The following is a 20,941-nucleotide window of genomic DNA, read 5'->3' on the forward strand; positions in this document are numbered from 1 at the left end:
TTATCTCTTTGTATAATGTTGTTACCTCAGTTAAAATAATGGCACAGATACAAGGTTTTTGCGCAAACCTGACACGAGACTAACAATGGATGTGGACATGGATATGTATCAGTGGGTGATTGCATCTAAAATGAAAAAGACTGCCATTCTTAGGCTTGAAGAAATGTATATTTTACTTACCTTCTCTCAGTACATTCTGCGGATTTCTGCGGCGAATCCTATTATTGGGCACACAGCTGGTGTCGACACTGGTCCTTGTTGTAGGCGAACTTTCAATCGTGTCTGCATGCTCCACAATAACAAATGAATCAGGAAGGCTAGTATCACTTTTGCTCGCACGAATCCTAGCACCCTCCTCACCCACTGCCACGACTCCACCAGCGGGCAGAGGCCCGTCGAGACCCGCCGAGTTGCTGTCGCTCTCCGACAGAGCTGCCGACATTATCAGCGTGCTGCCTTCACTTTTGCGGAACTGTGGGTTAGCACGAGCTGACGACCTGCGGCGCAACACCACTAGCGAGTCTGAGGAGTCTGTGCTAGCGCCTCTGACGGCGTGCTGTCGGTGCAAGTCGCCCTTGTGGAGGCGCTCGGCCTGACAGGGTGAAACTTCGCACACCTCATCCTTCCCAGCTTCCTTTCCCACATCGGAGTTGTCAGGATCGTTAGCACTAACAGACCTCTCCCTGGAACGTGTGTCACTAGTCTTAGCAGTGACACTGTCTTCTGTAAACACTTCCTCTTCTTGAGGTACCTTATCGTCATCACTGCAGGCTTCTTTCTCTTCTATGCTGGCAGCTTCTAGTTCCTTCTTAGATGTGTCACAAGCTGCCTCAGGTGCATCCTCATCCGACAAACTGCTCTCAGAGCCACTCTTATTTAGCAAACCTGTTTGGAAAACAAACCAATCTTTTAAAGTCAGGAACACATCTACATGACAATAGCAGTCAAAAAATTGTGAGACGTAGCAGCACTTATGACACAAGAGATAAATTTACTTACCGGCAGCCAGAACAAGAACAACTGCAGGAAGATTGACAAAGAAGTTTAAAAATGCAGTTGAATTTCTAGCTTTCATAACTCTTGAAAAATTCTTTACCCTACAGGGAAAAAGGAAGGTCAAGGGAAAAATAACACAAGGTGCTGAAGGAAAGTAAAAGCCACTCCATAATTCCGATCAGGTGATACACACGGCACAAGAAATGAGGTATTATTGAAGCAGTTGATATATTTAATTAGTGATGATAAAATATGACCATATCCATTGTAGTAGATAACATGTTTAAGATTTAGATGTGATGTGAAATCCTTTGATAAATTTCTTTAATTTTTGTATCTGCATCAGATTTAAAGTTTTTAATAGTGTTTTACACAATGGAAAATCTAGGATGGAAGTGTGGGCACTGTGGTTTCAGTTGCCTGAGACTGCAGTCATGTGTGTGAGTTGCATTTGCATGAGTGTGTGAGTGCGTATGTGTGTGTATTGTTGGCAAAGGCCATTGGCCGAAAGCTTTAAGTGTCAAAATCTTTTTGTTGTGCCTGTCCGCGACTCAGCATCTCTGCTATATGGTGAATGGCAACTTTTCTTCACATAATATTGTTAATGATGTTTTACATTGTCGTCTTTGAGAACTGACAGTTTTAACTGAAAAGGAATTTGTTATCAAAGTATGTTCGAACAGTTTCTTAGTCTCAGCTGGCAGACCACTGTTCTACATGCTCTCTGCCTGGTGTAAATTTTATGGAATGACTGACAGAATGGCCATTGTTTCTTCCTTTGTCTACAGCAGTGACCTAATTCTTTGTGGAGCATTTTGAGGACTGTCTTAAATTTGGATCACATTCATCCATCCTCCTCCTCTTGTTTGTTGATGAGGACATTTTTGATTTGGCTGCATGGTGCTGAAACTCCTCCATGGTCTAAGTATGATGATACACAGATTTACAATAACTTACAATCAGAACCATTTGGAGGACTCCAAGATTAAAACTCTATAGGTAAAAGGGAATGTTCCGACTGACTGACTCATCATTGCCCAGCCCGAACCACTAAGGACAGAAACTTGAAATTTCCAGAGGTGTGTTGTTCTTGTACAGTAGGCGTTGTTTAAGAAGGGATTTTTCAATATTCCACCCCTAAGGGGCTGAAAGGTTTTTTGAAAATATGTCACTATTATGGCAATTTTGAAGCTGGACCTATGAAAATTGGTATTAGGTTTCTTCAGTCAGAAATAAAGAACACGTTTCAGCACTTTAGGAAATTTAGCCACTATGGGGGTGAAATAGCGGGTGGAAGCTTCTTTTGAAAATAAATCATTATTAAAGAACAACTGAAGTATTTTTAAAGCTACATCTATGAAAATTTGTATATGACTTTTCAGTTACAATCAAAATTTGGAAATTTAACCCCTAAGGGTGTAAAATAGGAGATGAAATGTTTTAACAAAATAATTCATTGTGAAAGCTTTTTTTAAAGCTAAATGTGTTAAAATTTGAATTTAGCTTATCAGCTGGAAATAAAGAAATATATGTTTCACTGTTTAAGGAAACTCAACCCCTATGTGGGTGAAATTGGGGATGGAAGTTTGTATGGAAATATTTCATTATGCAGTCATTTTGAAGCTAAACCCATGAAAATTTCTATTTGGCTTCTCTATTAGAAATAAAAAAAACATATGCATTTCACTGTTTTTGGAAGTTCAACCCCTAAGGGGGTGAAATAGTGGCTGAAATGTTTTATGAAAATATTTCACTGTGAAAGCATTTTTAAAGCTAAATCTTTGAATATTGGTATTTGGCTTCTCAGTTAGAAATGAAACAATACGTGTTTCGCTGTTTTCGTTTTTGAAAATTCAAGCTCTAAGGGGAGTGAAATAGGGCCAGACTGATGCATTGACTCATCATTGTCCAGCACAAACCTCTAAGGACAGAAACTTGATGTTTGGACAGAGTGTTGATCTTATACTGTAGGCATCGTTTGAGAAGGGATTGTTTGAAATTCCATTCCTAACAGGGTGCAATAGGGGATGGAAGACTTTTTCAAAATAGTTCACCATTAAGACAATTTTGCTGTAGAACTAAAAATATTGGTGTTTGGTATCTCAGTCAGAAATAAAAAAATACATGTTTTCACTTTTTTGGATATTCAATCACTAAGGGGGCAAAATAGTTCATGAATTTTTTAAAAAATAAATCATTATTAAAGAACTACTAAAAATTTTAAAGCTACTTCTATGAAAATTGGTATCTGACTTCTCATTTAGAAATAAAAAAAAAAAAAATACCTGTTTCACTGCTTTTGAATATTCATATAAAGAAATATGTGTTGGGGGGGGGGGGGAGAGTTTCTACAGAAATATCACCATAAAAATGCAAGAGGCACAATTAACAAAAACCATGGACTCCACTACCAGAATTGCTTTTTTGATCAGAAGTGCATTCAGAAAAGACCATTCTTCCATGATCTTAATTAGCATGACTACTTTAGAAGGTGTTGCAATTTGTGAACAACATAAAAATTCTATTAAAGAAAAACAGAAAAATCCCTGCAGACATACAGTGTACGCAAGTGAAGAGGTGGACGCTAAGCTAGTACTGAAATAAATTTGTCCACGAAGAATAATTTTGGTGAATGATAGTCTCTTGACGATGCTGCTAACACAACTCAAGAAGACAAATGATGTATCACACCTGGTAAAAGAAAGTCATTCTCTCAGGATTTTTTAGATTTATATCATTAATTATAGCTGCATCAGCTGAGATGATGTTCAATTATACACCCAAGATCCAAACATTGTGCAGAATCCCGATTTCCTCACAGTGTATAAAATGTCCTAACAATTTAAAGGTATGCAAAGGTGCGATGAATGTGACAACTGCTGATATTTTGACAGTTGCATAACTCATCATTTTCAAGGCTCAAATGCAATGACAGAGTGCTGTGCAAGGAAATTTAAAACCTCGGTAGGTGGTAAGTAAGAATGCTGTATACTTTCCAGTGAACTATATATCAGCAGGAGCTAGGTGGCGATCTTTAGCTTCTAGAACTTCCTGCAGTCTCCCATCTTTTTTGTGGTGGGCAGGACATTATCTTGCCATGACAACAATCGAGACAGTAGCGAGTGCACAAGAGCAGTAGTGCGGCAGACTCGGTCGAGTGAACATGTAGTGAAGAGCTGTGAATCACAAATATGTGAAGTTAGCTTAAGTCTTTAATAAGGCATTAATGGGAATATGTTGTTGGAATAGGAATGTAGAATCATCCATGGCTTCACTGTGGTGACTGACATTTTATAATTATCCATATCATTAAAGTCAATGACTGCAGTGCAGTCCAAAGTGTTTTTCATTGTTTGAAGATAAATTAATTAAATGGCTCTGAGCACTATGGGACTCAACTGCTGTGGTTATAAGTCCCCTAGAACTTAGAACTACTTAAACCTAACTAACCTAAGGACATCACACACATCCATGCCCGTGGCTGGATTCGAACCTGCGACCGCAGCGGTTGTGCTGTTCCAGACTGTAGCGCCTTTAACCGCTCGGCCACTCCGGCCGGCATAAATTAATTAATATTATTTTATTCTGGAGGGGTCTTACCATATTTCACAATTGATTTTGTAGTAAACAGCTGCTTATGCCAAGGGCAGTCAGACTGCAGTTTCATTTTTTTATGCACATCATGATTGAAGTAAATCTCTTTCCATATAGTCCAATTTCCAACCATTAGGAACATAGTCAGAAATTTTAAAATTATAGGCTTGCAAGTGGCATTCATGCCATGGTGCAATTTTCAGACTTAACAAGCACAGAAAGGAAACTTACTGAACTACACAAGGCAACGATAGGGTATGTACTTTGCGTGTGAACATCGACAGTTACTGACACATGCACAAGAAGTGTCGTGTGTCAAAGCATGAACACCACCAGCAAACAGAAAACATGATGGATTACAGTGGCACAAAACATCATATCGCAACACATCAATGATGGTAGCACAGCAGAGTGAGCTACATTCTCAACCAGAAACAAGAGTGAGTGTCAAAAGAAAGCTTTATTGCTTTATTGGGTTGCATGTGGCATTACTGCTTAGCCACTATTGAGGAGAAGTGCATTATGTGGATCTGTTGTGAATAAGATAATGCATTACACCCGAAAATAAGAATCAAGTTAATGAGACTCGAGTACTAGGAAGTCATGGACGAAAATATCAAGAGAGGTAGTGAAAGTAAGTTAAACAAGTTGGGAACCGAAATTGTCATGGCTAAGACAAAGGTAGATGCAGACTGAGGAATTACAGAAGTGTCGGGAACTACTGCAACAGAATCTTATTTCATGGACGATGCAGGGGAAGCGAAAGACAGTAGTATATAAATCTTGTGAGCATGGCTAGAAATTTTATAAAATAAAGGAAATAAGACAGAACAAGAACTTACACATATAAGCACTGGTAGCCAAGGGCATTTAGATATGCGAACACTCTTAGTAACAATAATGGGAAAGATGGAGGAGAACACGTCCTACTTGAAAGGAATAGATAAAAATGTAGATGAAAACACTCAACACCTTGATAATAAGATAGATGAAAACACTAAACGCCCTGTTAAAAATAAAGATTATGACACTAGAAGCTTTTGGAGCCAGTGGCGGCTCCTCCTGGCAGAAGGGCTGAAGGGGAAGGAAGGTCAAGGAAAAGGGCTGGTAAAACCCTGACCCACAGTTCTAGGTGACTTTTGGAAACTCTACCTCTTTTCCTAAACCTCACCAGTCCTTTTCCTTCACTCTTCTTCCTTCTGCTTCAACTCTTCTGCCAGAAGAAGCATCCACTGGCTCCAAAAGCTAGCAAACTGTAATAGCTTTTATATTTTTGTTCTCTTGACACCACTTCATGAGTAGATATTTTATCTATCCAATCATATTTTCAAAAACTGGTTATTTTCACTGTGACTGAGAAAGAAGAGCAAGCAACACTTATACCAAAATGTGTAGAAGAAAGAGCGCAACAGGAAGGCCTTGATGATAATGGGAATAACTGAGGCCTGAACTACTGAAATCATGAATACAAAAGTGAATGGCTAGCACCTCAGTGGGGCAGCAACAAGCAGCCACACAAAATGTGGAATGACGGGCAGCAGGAAGGCACAAGTGGTTACATGAGGGGAGGTTTCTAAGGCTGCAGTGAATACATCAACTTCAGCGTGGGTTTTCACGCACACAAACAGGAGATGATACAACTGGCAGACAAGTGAGGCATGAAGAGCACCATGAGAAATGGGGACAGCAGAAACGAAATTTTGTAGGTAACGAGAGGAAATACATTGTACCAAAAGGAGAGGAAGAATAAAAATATGCCATTCTGTACTATAAAGAATGGAAGACGTAGCGTGGAAATGAAAGATGTTTAGAGAAATAAAGTTAAATAATTACTCAAGGATATGCATAATGCTGCAAAGCAGTAAGAGAATAGTAATGAAATAAGTAACAATATAGTGCCTACCATGAGATGTGAATGAAAACAAGACGAACATCACAACATTATCTAAGATGTTACCCACAAATACAGGTGTACCACATGTATGCATGCTGCATGTTGCACCTCCACAACCAGATCTAACAGTAATGATGTGAAAATAAATGCTATGAGAAAGAAAGAAAGAACTGGAAAAAGGAAGATTTATGTGAAGAAAATAATTATTTTTGGAGTCCCTGTTTTCTTTGAAAGAGAAGGAATTAGAAGCTACCAAAACAAGAATGACAGAGTTAGAAAAGGAAAAAAGTTCAACTTCGAAAATCAATCAGGCATAGTGAGGAGACAGGAAGAAAGGTGATGGTGCAAAATCCACCAGTTTCAAGTGGATTCAATTTAGAACACTATATCAAAAAGAAAGTGAATGACAATGACGCAAACAAAACTTCAAACAAGACTGTGGGGAAAGCACGATGACGAAAACAGAATCAATATAAATGGAAATGCGGACATTAAAGAATGACAAGGGTATTTGCCATACTCCCATGGAGGAAGAGAAAGAAGAGAAAATTATGGCAAGATATGTGAAGGACAAGTGGAGAAAATGATGACACTGCATAATTGTGTTGTGCTCTCCCACAAAGACACCAATGACAAGGAGCATTACATTTGTTTCTAAAACATTAAATGTGGCATAAAGGAATTATTTACAAATTGAAAAAGAGGTGTTGGATATCATATACTTTGTCAACAAGCTTATTCAATAGCGGTCCAGCACTTGCAACCTCTCTAGACTCGCTGCCGCCAAATTGAGATAGGGGTGTTGGATATCATATACTTTGCCAACAAGTTTCATATAATCGATAGCGGCCCAGTACTTGCAACCTCTCTAGACTCGCTGGCGCTTGCAGTGCCGCCATATGGCACGGACAGAGTGAGACTTGCAGATCGCACCAGCCGAGTCAGCTACAGGTCGTGAGCAAAGTCAGATTAGAATAGCCTCCAACTCACTAGGTTCACAGCCTCTAGTTTGCACATGTATTACTCATGTAATACCAATACTGTGTTATCTTGTGTTTTGTATAATCCAGTTAATGAGTCATTTGTATTAAAGAAAGACAGCTGTTATTAGTTATGATCCTGGAGCGCAGTAGTTCAGTAAAAGTTATTTACTAAAGTATTCCAGTACTAATTATTATAAAATGTTCCAGATTCCTACAAACACCCCGCTCGTGCTAGCCTCTATCATTCCACTGCAAATCCCAGGGGTACCGACTGAAAAGCATCTTGCATTTGTGTGAGGTCGTGACATGCTGCCATCGACAGCATTTCAATGCCCTGACCACCTCTGGCAGAGAGTGTATGTTGATTTCACTAGACCATTCCAGGGAGCAATGTCGTTGCTAGCTGTTGACGCCCTATCTAACTTTATATATGTGGCACAAATGGTTACAGCTACTATCCATTCCCTGACCATCATAACTGCAATAGAGAGGGCGACTTCCACCTTAGTTTCTGACAACATCCCTCAATTCACGGAACCTGCATTTCAGGATTTTTATAAAGACAATGGGCACTAAGCAGCTGACCATCGCCTCCTTCCAGCTCATGTTCAATTTGGAAGCTGAGCATACGGACAGGACCTACAAAAATGCAGATGTGCAATATAATGATGACAGATGACACTGGGAAGACAATCACCAGCTTCCACGCCACCTAATGGTCCAACAGTGTGAATGGACGTAGCCCAACTAAAATTTTACATGGGCGCAGACCTCACACCCTCTCCGACCTGCTGAGCCCAACTCAGTGGACTCACTGCCCATGCACACAGCCATACTACCTCGTGGGCTCCCATGCGTAGCCTTATACTTTCAGCTGGGACTGCAGGACAGCCAATGTGCCATCGGCAGCAGTAGAAGGCAACAAATGTTTGAAATCGCAGTCGGCCAGAAACAGCTGGTCCGGCATCCGAATGAGCTCTGTCTGCGAGACGTACCTCTTGTTCATTCCATTTAGCTGCCGACTGGCTGCTATCTACACAACCATACACAGGACATGCCTACCCAACAGCCTGTCTGCTGCCCCTGCAACCTCAGCTCTGTCTTAGGCGTAAACAGCAGACTGACAGTGACCAGCAATTGGAGGCAATGGAGTTGGAACCACTTCCATCCCACTAGCCACCACAAGCTCTCGCCAACACCAGTTACGCCTCCCCACACAATCGACAGAGGTGGAGGTTTTCAGACTTAGGTGCCCATGGAGGCCAAGTCATCCTCATCTCCAATATAGTCAGCATCCACTCCCTTAAGGCAAGACCAAGCTGTGGCCCAAATCCCATTGATCAACTGGAAATCCCACTGCCTGAGTTGGCATCTGATCTGGCAAGTCACACTGAGAAACAACCACATTACACTTTGGAGGGGATTTCTGCACTTTTGAACCCCAAGTGCTGATTAAAAGTGGGGAGGGGGGGGGAAGAGGTTAGAATCCAACAGTGTTTCGAATACCTCTCGTAGCCTTGTTTCGAATACCTCTCGTAGCCTCAGTATTGACATGGAGGACAGGTCAGAGAGTCTGAATACTCCAGCCGCAGCTTGCTCCCGTGGAGGTTGCATGAATAGCAGAAAACATATTATGTGGGCCTGTTTACTGACGCGAGAGTGCTGATAAATGTTGCAGCCCCGCACTTGCCAGCCAGTGTTGCTACTTCACTGAAGACTTAAGTTCACACCACTAATTAGTAGGGTGTCTGACCTCGCCTGTATTATGTGTTTATTCGAGCTGCTCGCTGGAATGCTTGCACACGTGTATAATGAGTTTGCTAACCTCTGGACTTTTTTGTTTTTGGCTAGTCATTCATTTCATGATCTCCACTGCCATCAACCTCAGGAACTGTCCACCAGTCTTTGTTTTACTGCCAGTGTGAGTGACTCCAAACTGTGTTCCACCTACAGCCTCATAAGCAAATACGAGGCGTGATTTTTAAGTAAGTACCGTTTTGAAACGAAAAAAAGACGTGCTAAGATATCTCAATAATTTTATTTTTACATGAAAGCCTGTACCTTAATCTACTTTTCTACACAATTTCCGTCAATATTGAGGCACTTGTCATAACGTTGTACCAGTTTTTGAATACCCTTCTCATAGAAGTCTGCTGCCTGACTTGTTAACCCCTGCACAACCACTGTTTTGACATCATCATCGTCTTGAAGACGCTGACCGCCCAGGTGTTTCTTCAAGTGGAGGAACAGGTGGTAGTCACTGGGCGCAAGATCGGGGCTCTAAGGAGGATGATCTAGAGTTTCCCATCGAAAAGATGTGATGAGATCTTTGGTCTGATTCGCCACATGCGGACGGGCATTGTCTTGCAGTAAAACGAAGCCCTTGCTCAACTTCCATGGACTGTTGCTTTGACTCTGGTGTGACGTAGGCTATCCATGTTTCATCGCCCGTAACAATTTGACTTAAGAAATCATCACCGTCGTTGTGGTACTGCTCAAGAAAAGTCAATGCACTGTCTAAATGTTTGGTTTTGTGCACATCCATCAACATTTTCGGTACCCAACGTGCGCACAATTTTCAGTAATTCAAGTGCTCAGTCACAATGCCATACAAAACACTATGAGAAACATTAGGAAAGTCATCCCACAAGGAGGAAATAAAGCATCTGTTTTCTCTCACCTTATTGTCCACTTCCTGCACCAAATTTTCATTAACGACCGAAGGACGCCCACTCCGTTGTTCATCATGCAAATTTGTGCAGCCATCTTTAAATGCTCTCACCCACATTCTTAACATTCCATCACACATAATGTTTTCTCCGTAAACTGCACAGATCTCACAATGAATATCAATCGCTTTTAGGCCTTTAGCACTAAGAAATATTATAACAGCCCGTACTTCACAGTCGGTGGGACTCACGATTATCAGAGGCATCTTAAACACTCAGTACACAACGTAAACAAGGAAGAATCAGACTGTAGTGGTGTCAGTGCGTAGATTAAGGTACAGGCTTTCATGTAAAAATAAAATTATTGAGATATCTTAGCACGTCTTTTTTTAATTTCAAAATGGTACTTACTTTAAAAAATCGCCTCGCACACAGAACTACTGTTAGGGTGTTTTTTAAATCGGACTACAACTGGGACTACACCTCTATTGTTTATCTCTTGATGCTGACAGCCTAAAGAGTGTTATGAGAACTTGTTTACTTTCGAACTACATCAATGATGCTACTGGCTTCCCTCCATCACAGACATTGACATAATCTCTGGTGACATGTAAATTCCTTGATTTTTGCACGATATGATCACAATGTATGGCCAACCATGCCACATAAAATACCTGTACCCCAGAACACCGATTATGATAGCTCCTGACAATAATGCTGGAAACTCGTCAAAAAAGATTGATCATCATTTAAAGCTAATGAGGCAAGAAAACAGTGAGAGCTATTTAGATGTAATGATCAAATATTAATTGATGAACTACGTACTCTTGTAACTCAAAGTTATTCATACCTTGGGAGTCTGCTGTAAAGTCAGCTGATATACTCATTTGCTTCACTAGATCTTGGACACGAATGTTCCTGGTGTCAGTGGGCGCACACGGTTTGCCGTCACTGGAATCCACGTCTGCAACCTCTGACACCAGATTACTATCACTTCCTTCTTTCACCAGTGGTCTTGTTTCTTCTTTTGGTACTTGGACATAATCAATGGACCACATCTGAAATTGGTAAACCACATCAGAAAGATGTAAAATGTTAATTCAAAAATTGTTTCACAATAATAAAATGTATAAATCACAAAAAGCAAAGAGAAAACATGAGGAAAGGTAAGAAATGTGTCCCCTGTGGAACATGACAAAAAGTATTGCACAGATAGAAAAACCACAATTTCGCAAAAATTTAATGAATAATGAAATTCAAATCACAGATATTTCCTTATTCTGAAATGAACATCAAGCATTACAGTCTGATACTTAGACACACACCGTGGTTATCAGTATGTTATGTAGTTCATTAAATGTAAAATGCTTACAACAGTTATTTTCAAAATAGTGCTCATTTGAGTGACTGTATAAAGTATTGATCTTTAGCCTTATCCTTTGTGTTTTGTGCAATCTCCAGACACTGAGACTGAGGAGGAGATCCTGTCAATATTCATTCCTGATACAATAAATTATAAAACAATAATAACTAAATGATTGTTTATACACTCACATGGAAAAGTTTTAGCCAACTGAAAGCAATTTCAATATAATGATTGTGTATTTATATTAGAGAATGAAGGCTTATTCGTTTTATTTTTATTATTATTATTATTATTATTATTATTTTTGGTACTGTTCAGACATAAAAAATATAGGAGAGTCAAGAATCAAGTGTGTAAGCACTTGCATATGAGATTGGAGAACTGTAACTCATTTAATTCAAATTTGTTAAGTCAAATTAATGGTCAGTGACATGGTCCCCTATGAGGTCTATGCTGGTTTAGAAGTAGTTTCAGTGCCTATTGAAGTAAGTACTGGTTGATTCTTCACACAACTAAAGCAGTTAAAATAGAAAATACACCAAGTAAAGTCTTCAGATGTCGTTTATCAAAAATTTACATGGAACGTATTACGACAGTTACAAGTAAACAGGAAAGTAAAAAAGTAGTTGCAATGTAGACAGATGTAAAAGACAGATTGTAGCCTTTTATATCAATTCGTAGTTTATCTTGAAGTAGAAAACAAACACGCACATGCGTGCGTGCAAAAAACAAACACACACACACACACACACACACACACACACACACACAGAGAGAGAGAGAGAGAGAGAGAGAGAGAGAGAGAGAGAGAGAATGTGTGTGGTGTGTGTGGGGGGGGGGAGGGGGGGGGGGGAGGGGGGGGGGGGGGGGGGAACATGCGCGCACACATCCTACTATGAAAATTACATTACAGTTGGTTCAAACTACAAATGGTTTAAAATTTATGTACCAAAAGCTCTGAAATTCTTAAGAAGTTATTTACAATACTATAGTTGTGTAACTAATTTCATAAGAATTTTGAAGCTTTCTAAACTTAAATCTTAAACCATTTGTAGCTTGAACCAATTGTAATTTAATTTTTTGTGATAGGTCTGAGGATTGGTAGTTGGCCCAAAATCAGTCACATGGAAATAAAGGAAAGTGTTCCGGAGACTGAATGTGGACACTTTTATATAATCAATGATTGCTTACACTCACTCATGACTATACCCAGTTTTGAGAAATACTTAAGTAGTTTATTTATAAGTTGTTTATTTCTTAGTCCACTATTTTGAAATAGAATTTCATAAGTTGTTATGTAGAAGAAATTAGTATTCAGTACAACAAATTATTTTGAATGTTTTCTTCATCTATACAGAACTCGCTGACACCCTTTGAATATTATGAATATTTAATTCTTCACTATAACTAAGAAAACATGACCATGACTATGATGTATAAAATGTTGCTAATTGTTATTTGTTCATACAAGCACCAGTGCTAGACCAGTCTGTGTATCAGTTACGAACTAGTCATGGAGTAGTTTTTTTGAGGCAGTTTTGTCACAGTTTTTGTACAATTTTCATACTCCATCTAAATCAGATGAGGCTATAATCAAAAATTTGGCAATACAAGTCTGCATGACATCAAAGATACAGTTTTGTTGCCTAAATGGGAAATATATATGGACCTTGTAATGTGACAATATGCTGTCTAGCGAATGCCAGGCATAGCCGAGGAGCAATGGTAGAGAAAGTGGATGCTTATGCCATCTGTGGGCCAGAATCGAAGGCAAAGTGGAAGTGCTTCTGCCTGGTGGCAGCTAAACTAAAGAACACTATGCGGGAGACAGTGTCTAGGTTGTGTTGCACTCTGACAGCGAAATAACAAAAGAATTAAACCAAATGAAATTGTTACATTTAGTAAAAATATAAATATAATATTACTTTAATATATGAAAATGAATGTAATTGAATATTGTAATGCTATGGTATTTTAATTCTAAATAGAGAGCTTGGCGTAATGTAAAGTAATGTTTAGGTGCGGGGTGAATCCCTGAGAATGAGAACAGTGTACAGGGTGGCGCGTAATATTGGCAGTAGAAGTAAGCTGGCGTAGCTCTGAGGCAGAACAAGTGTTAAGTGGCGTAAAACTGACTGCCAGTGTGTGCTATGGTAACGTTGCTAACAGACCATTTAGAAGTGAGCTGAATACAGATATGGACTTCGTTTATCGTATGGCTACAAACTAAATGGACACTAAGGCTTGTAAGACACAGTATTTCGACGGAGATGGGCTGTGAGCGGCAAAATAGTACGGTTTCCCGCTCTGAGGTACAAGGCACTGCATGGTGCAATGATGTGTGAATTGCGACGAGTTGCTTGTGCTAACGGTGAGGTGTGAAGGGACCAGTAGCCGCATCCAACGGCATATTGTGATCTCAATAACTGATGAGGTCCATTGGTGAGCTCACTTCGGTAGCAACGAACTAGAAGTTATCTTACAAGAGTATTATTATGAACAGTGGTTGTTATACCGATGCCATTACCAGTACATTTATATTTTGTGAATCAGTTTGTGTAACAGTCAAACCAAGTTCCCTACAGTGTGTAAAGTTTGGAGGCAATAATAATTTTGTGGTTTAAATTGCATTCCCTGAGTGTAATCAATTATTTAAAGGAAATAGCTCATTATTACCCCATATCCAGTGATTTCTATGTGCTGCAACATCAGTGAAAAGTTACGGTGCGTGAGTATCGGCATAGCTATATTACAAGAGAAAATAGTCGGAATTAACGCCGAAACTGCCAGCAGATGCCGCTTCATGCAACGGATGGAAGATGCCAGGTACTGTGCCACCTTAATTACTATCCAGCTCGATGTGGTGGCTTTTCAGTACATTGCCATAGTCTAAAATTACTCGGTCCCGTCCGAGCAACATGACTCTCAATTAGGGTTTTCAGTAACTACGGTGACAAGCAGATCTATATTGTTCTTTAATTAAGCGTTCAAGGAAATTGCTGCCACCACAGTACACATTGTGCCTTCAGCACAATGCAAGCTCAATAACATAAAATTCAGTCATTACAATTTGTGTAGTTTACATTAACCTAAAACAAGTTCAAATGTTTATCATGTGTGTTTATGTATTGTGAAATGATTTCAGGCTGTGGTATTGTTTTAAATGAAGAATGTCCTCCTGCTAGGCAATATCAAACATACAGAATTAAGTGCTCCCGGTTCAGTCACTTCAAAGAGATTATTAGTGTTACTACTAATCAAATATAGACATAAAAATAAGTTTGTTACGCGCCATTATCATTATTTATTCCAATAATTCCGTGCAGTAGTTGGATCACCATAGGGTGTCTATTCAAACCTACTACACGTGAGAGCCGCTTTCTGGAAGTCCGATGCCGCATGGTCTAATAATAATACAGTAAATTCAGGTAGTGGCATTGCAACCTACTCCTAAGTGAGAATAAAAAATATGACTATGAGCCAAAATGAACAAGATTCTTTCTAGAGTTAATTAATTGGCGTCATTTCCGGTGACTGTTCACAAAGTTTAAAGCTGAAGGCTAGGTTAGAACACAGACAGGAAATTCTGTGGTCTAACCGGGATCTGATTCTGTGACCTCTGTTTCCAGGCAAGCACTTATCGCTAAACCACCAGGTATGACTCTAGAATTAATAGTACATAACTTATGGCACCTTTCAATGTAACACCACCTACATCTTGTATATAAGGAAACATTTTGCAGGGTCTCTCTCATTCAGAAATCATATTTGAATGTTGGTGGGTTCTGAGAAGATTGTGTTACACCTTACATAAGAAATAGAAATGTCTACACAAGGATATGTTTGAATTAAACAGCAACTGTATTGTGGCCTATCAAGTCCGCAGTTCATCGTTGTACAATATTGCTACCTGCATTGGTTAGAATACCATAACTGTCATGTCAAAAAATGGAAATGAGCATATGGCATTGTGGGCCGGGAGTCCCCCATTCGGGGAAGTTCAGCTACCGAGGGCAAGTACTTATTGCATTTGACACCACATTGGGCGAGTTGCACGTCGGAGATGGGGATGAAATGATGATGAGGACAATGCAACACCCAGTTACTGAGCAGAGAAAATCTCCTGCCCCAGCCGGGAATCGAACTCGGGCTTCTTGGTGTGGCATTCTGCTGCGATGGCCATTCAGCTAATGGGGGCAGACACTGTCATGTCAATATGGAATTTATGGATTCAGGAGGGACGTATTCAGTGCAATGAAGGATGGCAACAGCTGCACACCACTGTCGCCAAAAGGGAGACTCTGTTTGTTTGGCCACGCAGACTGACTCAGAAAATTGGCCAGGCTTTGCAACGACATCTAGAGCACCCGCCTTTCAGTCCGGTGGCCAATATGCTGCTTCCTTTGATGGAATCCGAGCACAGTTCGACTCAATGCTCAGCCACATTAGAGCCAATGCTGCTGTTGCTGGCAGAGGTGGCAGTTCTGAGTTCCGAATTTCACACGCTGTACACTCCACAATCACCTACAACGTTAATCATGTATTCTTTCTACTACACTGTCTAAGCACACACAAACACACACACACACACACACACACACACACACACACACACAGAGAGAGAGAGAGAGAGAGAGAGAGAGAGAGAGAGACTGACTGTTGTCTCCAGGCCCTAAGGCCCTAGCATCGGAAGTCAGACTGACTGCAAATCTATGTCTCCTCTGTGCAGCAAGTACCAATCTGTCAGTCCCACATAGTTGTCATTCTATTCCAGATTTTCCGTAAGTAAGATTTCGTTACTTGCTGTCCTTCCTGGTGCTGCATGTTTAATGGGCAGCATTTTTTTTTTTTATCCAGAACACGTAAATGTTCCAAGGCATGTTACATTTTCCTGTGGCCCCCAGATGACATCCCTTTGTATAGCATGCTATCACAGATTGCATAATTGGCAGACACAGCTGCTTGGCAAGGCTGACAGTGATGGCCACTTCAAGAGGGCACCTTAGCAAATGGAACTACTTTGACAGCCTTCTCCAGAAGCTAATCAAACGCTGGAGGACATCAATGAATAAGCAGCTTGTCAACCCAGCCATTGGCTGCCAATCGTGCAGACTGATTATGTTCACCGTGCAATAAAATAATCGGCTCTGCTGGGTCCCTATAGTCACTCTATAATCAGTTCACAGTAACTTTGCGACATGACCAGTTCACAACATGACCAGTCCACAGTTGGAGTCCACTCTAAAAAGCTAGCGAGCTACCATCAATGCCAGTCATCAGTGAGATGTATGACCATCAGTACACTGGACCTGCAGGAAGTCATCTTGGAATACAACTTGGTATAAATGAACTTTTAAGAGAAACTACCAGTCTCGCACTTTTTTGTCAGGTTGCAAACATACTTACTAGAAGTTACCTGCTTCAGAATGTGCTGTTTGTGTTCAGTTATACCAGAGTTCTACATTCCTATTGCCTGTTGTAATAAATGCAGTTATTGGGCTTGCATTGTTTAGTTGTGTAGTTCTTTCTCTTTCTGACACTACACTGGCAGAGTTGTTAACACACATTTCCACTTATCAACATACTGTTTCGCCTACAGCAGAGCACTCGCAAGCTACACTGGTGGCAGTTGATCACTGTGACAGGAGTACCGACCAACAGAGCAGTGGCACAGTTGACACATATACAACAGTATGCAAGTGAATTTTAACATTTGTAGGCGGTGAATTATGACAGGCATTTTTTATACAGTTACATATGTTTTTCTGTGACCTTTGAAAGAGCCTACACGAAAAGGTTCAATGATATAACATATGTGGAACTTTATTAAATAGTAAGAAGATAACAGTACCACATACTATTGTCCCACAATTAGGAAATGACATTTCACATTTAATATGCCTCGCTGTATCAAATATAATCCCACACGTCACTCAGGTATGGTTCACTTGTGCTCTGCTGATGTAGCGAAAAGACAACTTGCTCAGGAGCTACTTGACCGAGTGTCAAGAAAGAGAAACTTGTTTTTGTTTCTACTGAATGTTACCAAGCACTGGAGTGATTGTATGCTGAAAGGTATCCTCATCGTCACAAGCCCTCCTGATCTGGCTTTGCAAACATTATATAATAGTTCAGGTATTGGAAGTGTGAGAAAATAAAATATACCAATGAAAAGTAACAGCAACTGAGAGTGGGGCAACTAACATTTGTGGGGCAACTAACATTTTAGCAGCAGTAACAGAACGCACGTCACCAAAAATTTGTATGTTTTTGTTTGTTAGTTCTGAAAAAGGTCATTGTTTGAAAGCTCAGTAACGGCAATAATTTCACAATCATTTATGTGCTCGTCGACTGCTCAATGATATGATATAAGATGAAAATTTAAACTTACCATTTAAGCTTGGCTATACTGTCAATTACATAATATGCCTAGAGAAAAATTGTGACCTCTGATCGTTTCCCTGGATTAGATTAGATCAGATTCAGTTTTCGTTCCATAGACCCGAAAAATGAGAATGTCAAAGTGAAACATTAAAAAGAGAAAAGCCTGGATTAGCATAAACATCCAGTAGTACATGCTATGCAGGGACAATTTTTTTGCAGAATTCTTTATTTTAGTATTTAAGTATTTTTAGCATTAACATAGTAAGTTTATTTACTTACTCTCGCCACACCATCTGTCGAGCCAGTCATGATCACATTCTGTGAGTCCCACTCGTGGGTCTGAGAAAAGGCAACACACAGTATTTGCTGCATTCTATCTGCTCTCCCAACACACGTATTGACACTTGCAAGCTCGTCGCCATTTATACTCCACAAATGTAACCATGTCCCCGCACAGGTTGCTATCTCACCCTGCAAGTCCAAAATTACAAACATAACTTCACACTCTAGAAAAATAACATATGTAAAGTTCAAAACTGAAATTCATAAAGACTAAGGATTCTCATTTAATGTATAAACAAAACTACTAATGACATCCTCAGATGTGAAAATACACTCCTGGAAATGGAAAAAAGAACACATTGACACCCGTGTGTCAGACCCACCATACTTGCTCCGGACACTGCGAGAGGGCTGTACAAGCAATGATCACACGCACGGCACAGCGGACACACCAGGAACCGCGGTGTTGGCCGTCGAATGGCGCTAGCTGCGCAGCATTTGTGCACCGCCGCCGTCAGTGTCAGCCAGTTTGCCGTGGCATACGGAGCTCCATCGCAGTCTTTAACACTGGTAGCAGGCCGCGACAGCGTGTACGTGAACCGTATGTGCAGTTGACGGACTTTGAGCGAGGGCATATAGTGGGCATGCGGGAGGCCGGGTGGACGAACCTCCGAATTGCTCAACACGTGGGGCGTGAGGTCTCCACAGTACATCGATGTTGTCGCCAGTGGTCGGCGGAAGGTGCACGTGCCCGTCGACCTGGGACCGGACCGCAGCGACGCACAGATGCGCGCCAAGACCGTAGGATCCTACGCAGTGCCGTAGGGGACCGCACCGCCACTTCCCAGCAAATTAGGGACACTGTTGCTCCTGGGGTATCGGCGAGGACCATTCGCAACCGTCTCCATGAAGCTGGGCTACGGTCCCGCACACCGTTAGGCCGTCTTCCGCTCACGCTCCAACATCGTGCAGCCCGCCTCCAGTGGTGTCGCGACAGGCGTGAATGGAGGGACGAATGGAGACGTGTCGTCTTCAGCGATGAGAGTCGCTTCTGCCTTGGTGCCAATGATGGTCGTATGCGTGTTTGGCGCCGTGCAGGTGAGCGCCACAATCAGGACTGCATACAACCGAGGCACACAGGGCCAACACCCGGCATCATGGTGTGGGGAGCGATCTCCTACACTGGCCGTACACCACTGGTGATCGTCGAGGGGACACTGAATAGTGCACGGTACATCCAAACCGTCATCGAACCCATCGTTCTACCATTCCTAGACCGGCAAGGGAACTTGCTGTTCCAACAGGACAATGCACGTCCGCATGTATCCCGTGCCACCCAACGTGCTCGAGAAGGTGTAAGTCAACTACCCTGGCCAGCAAGATCTCCGGATCTGTCCCCCATTGAGCATGTTTGGGACTGGATGAAGCGTCGTCTCACGCGGTCTGCACGTCCAGCACGAACGCTGGTCCAACTGAGGCGCCAGGTGGAAATGGCATGGCAAGCCGTTCCACAGGACTACATCCAGCATCTCTACGATCGTCTCCATGGGAGAATAGCAGCCTGCATTGCTGCGAAAGGTGGATATACACTGTACTAGTGCCGACATTGTGCATGCTCTGTTGCCTGTGTCTATGTGCCTGTGGTTCTGTCAGTGTGATCATGTGATGTATCTGACCCCAGGAATGTGTCAATAAAGTTTCCCCTTCCTGGGACAATGAATTCACGGTGTTCTTATTTCAATTTCCATGAGTGTACATCAGAATTATACCTATTAGTCCCATTTCGAACCCAAAACAGTTGTAGAAACAGAATATAGTTAATACAGCTATAAATTATGGTTTCATTTGAATATTGTGTTGTATGGGTCAGTCATTAGAGGAAACAAGCGCTCTGAGATTAAAATGGTTATGAGAAACCTGAAACTAAATGTGATAATTAAAAAAAACTGGAAATGTTAACTCTCAAGGATGTCAGATGCAAAGATAAAAGTATGTTACAAAACGGTGTTTAATTAAACAAAAATGTTACCCTTAATACTTGAACAGAAACATTTATTGCAACAATGAAAATTTCTTCGACAAAACTGAAACATTACCTGAGATATAAAGTTATTAGTGGAAAACAAGAAGCAGCACACTGCTGGTTAAGTCATGAAGCACTTTTCTGCATTCACAAACCAGTTGAAATTTTGAATCTAGTCTTAACCTTTGACTGATACATATTTAACAGTTAAAAATGAGGGAACAGGCCTTATCATAGGCTGTATTTAATTGGAATTGTGGACAAAACTGTTCTAGACATGATTCTGTCCCGTAATGATGTTTCTCATGGTGTTGAATACTACTGGAATTCAATATTTAGGTCTGCAAAGCAAATGCCTTGTCAGCAACATTACAAGTGTTATAAATGAACAGATTACACTGAGTTAAAAGTTAATTCCATGATTTTGTGTTGCTGTTACATGGTGCTATGGTGATCATCTTACAAAGAGCAGGTGCGGCAGCAAAAGGTGAGTGGTGAGCTGTACTTACTTTACTGCCATATATATGAGTACTGAATGGGAGATGCATTGTTGGTTGTTGCGTGTCAAGAATGAGCGGCTGTTCAACAGAGACCTATGAAGAAATGGCTCTTGGAAAGAAGGAATGAAGCAGAAATAAGAGTTTAATGAGCTGTGCCTGTCAATTTCATACAGACTGAGCACAAGCTTGAATTGGGCAAGGGTGGTGAAAGACATCAGCCTCATCCTCCCTAAGGAAACCATCCAAGAAT

At 40.9% G+C, this 20,941-nt stretch overlaps 1 protein-coding gene across 1 annotated transcript in view; it reads right to left on the reverse strand.

Annotated features, from left to right (window-relative positions):
- The window catches only part of LOC124619168 (WD repeat and FYVE domain-containing protein 3), a 297,546-nt gene that overhangs the window by 16,452 nt on the left and 260,153 nt on the right, over nt 1–20,941 (reverse strand). Inside the window, exons 51-53 of the mRNA XM_047145406.1 lie at nt 18,166–18,357; nt 10,987–11,194; nt 181–885 (exon numbers count right to left, since the gene is read on the reverse strand). Of these exons, the coding sequence (XP_047001362.1) occupies nt 181–885; nt 10,987–11,194; nt 18,166–18,357 (1,105 nt within the window). The remainder of the gene's footprint in view (nt 1–180; nt 886–10,986; nt 11,195–18,165; nt 18,358–20,941) is intronic.

The sequence above is a fragment of the Schistocerca americana genome, chromosome 1 (genome assembly GCF_021461395.2).
Source record: "Schistocerca americana isolate TAMUIC-IGC-003095 chromosome 1, iqSchAmer2.1, whole genome shotgun sequence".
NCBI classification, from domain to species: domain Eukaryota; kingdom Metazoa; phylum Arthropoda; class Insecta; order Orthoptera; family Acrididae; genus Schistocerca; species Schistocerca americana.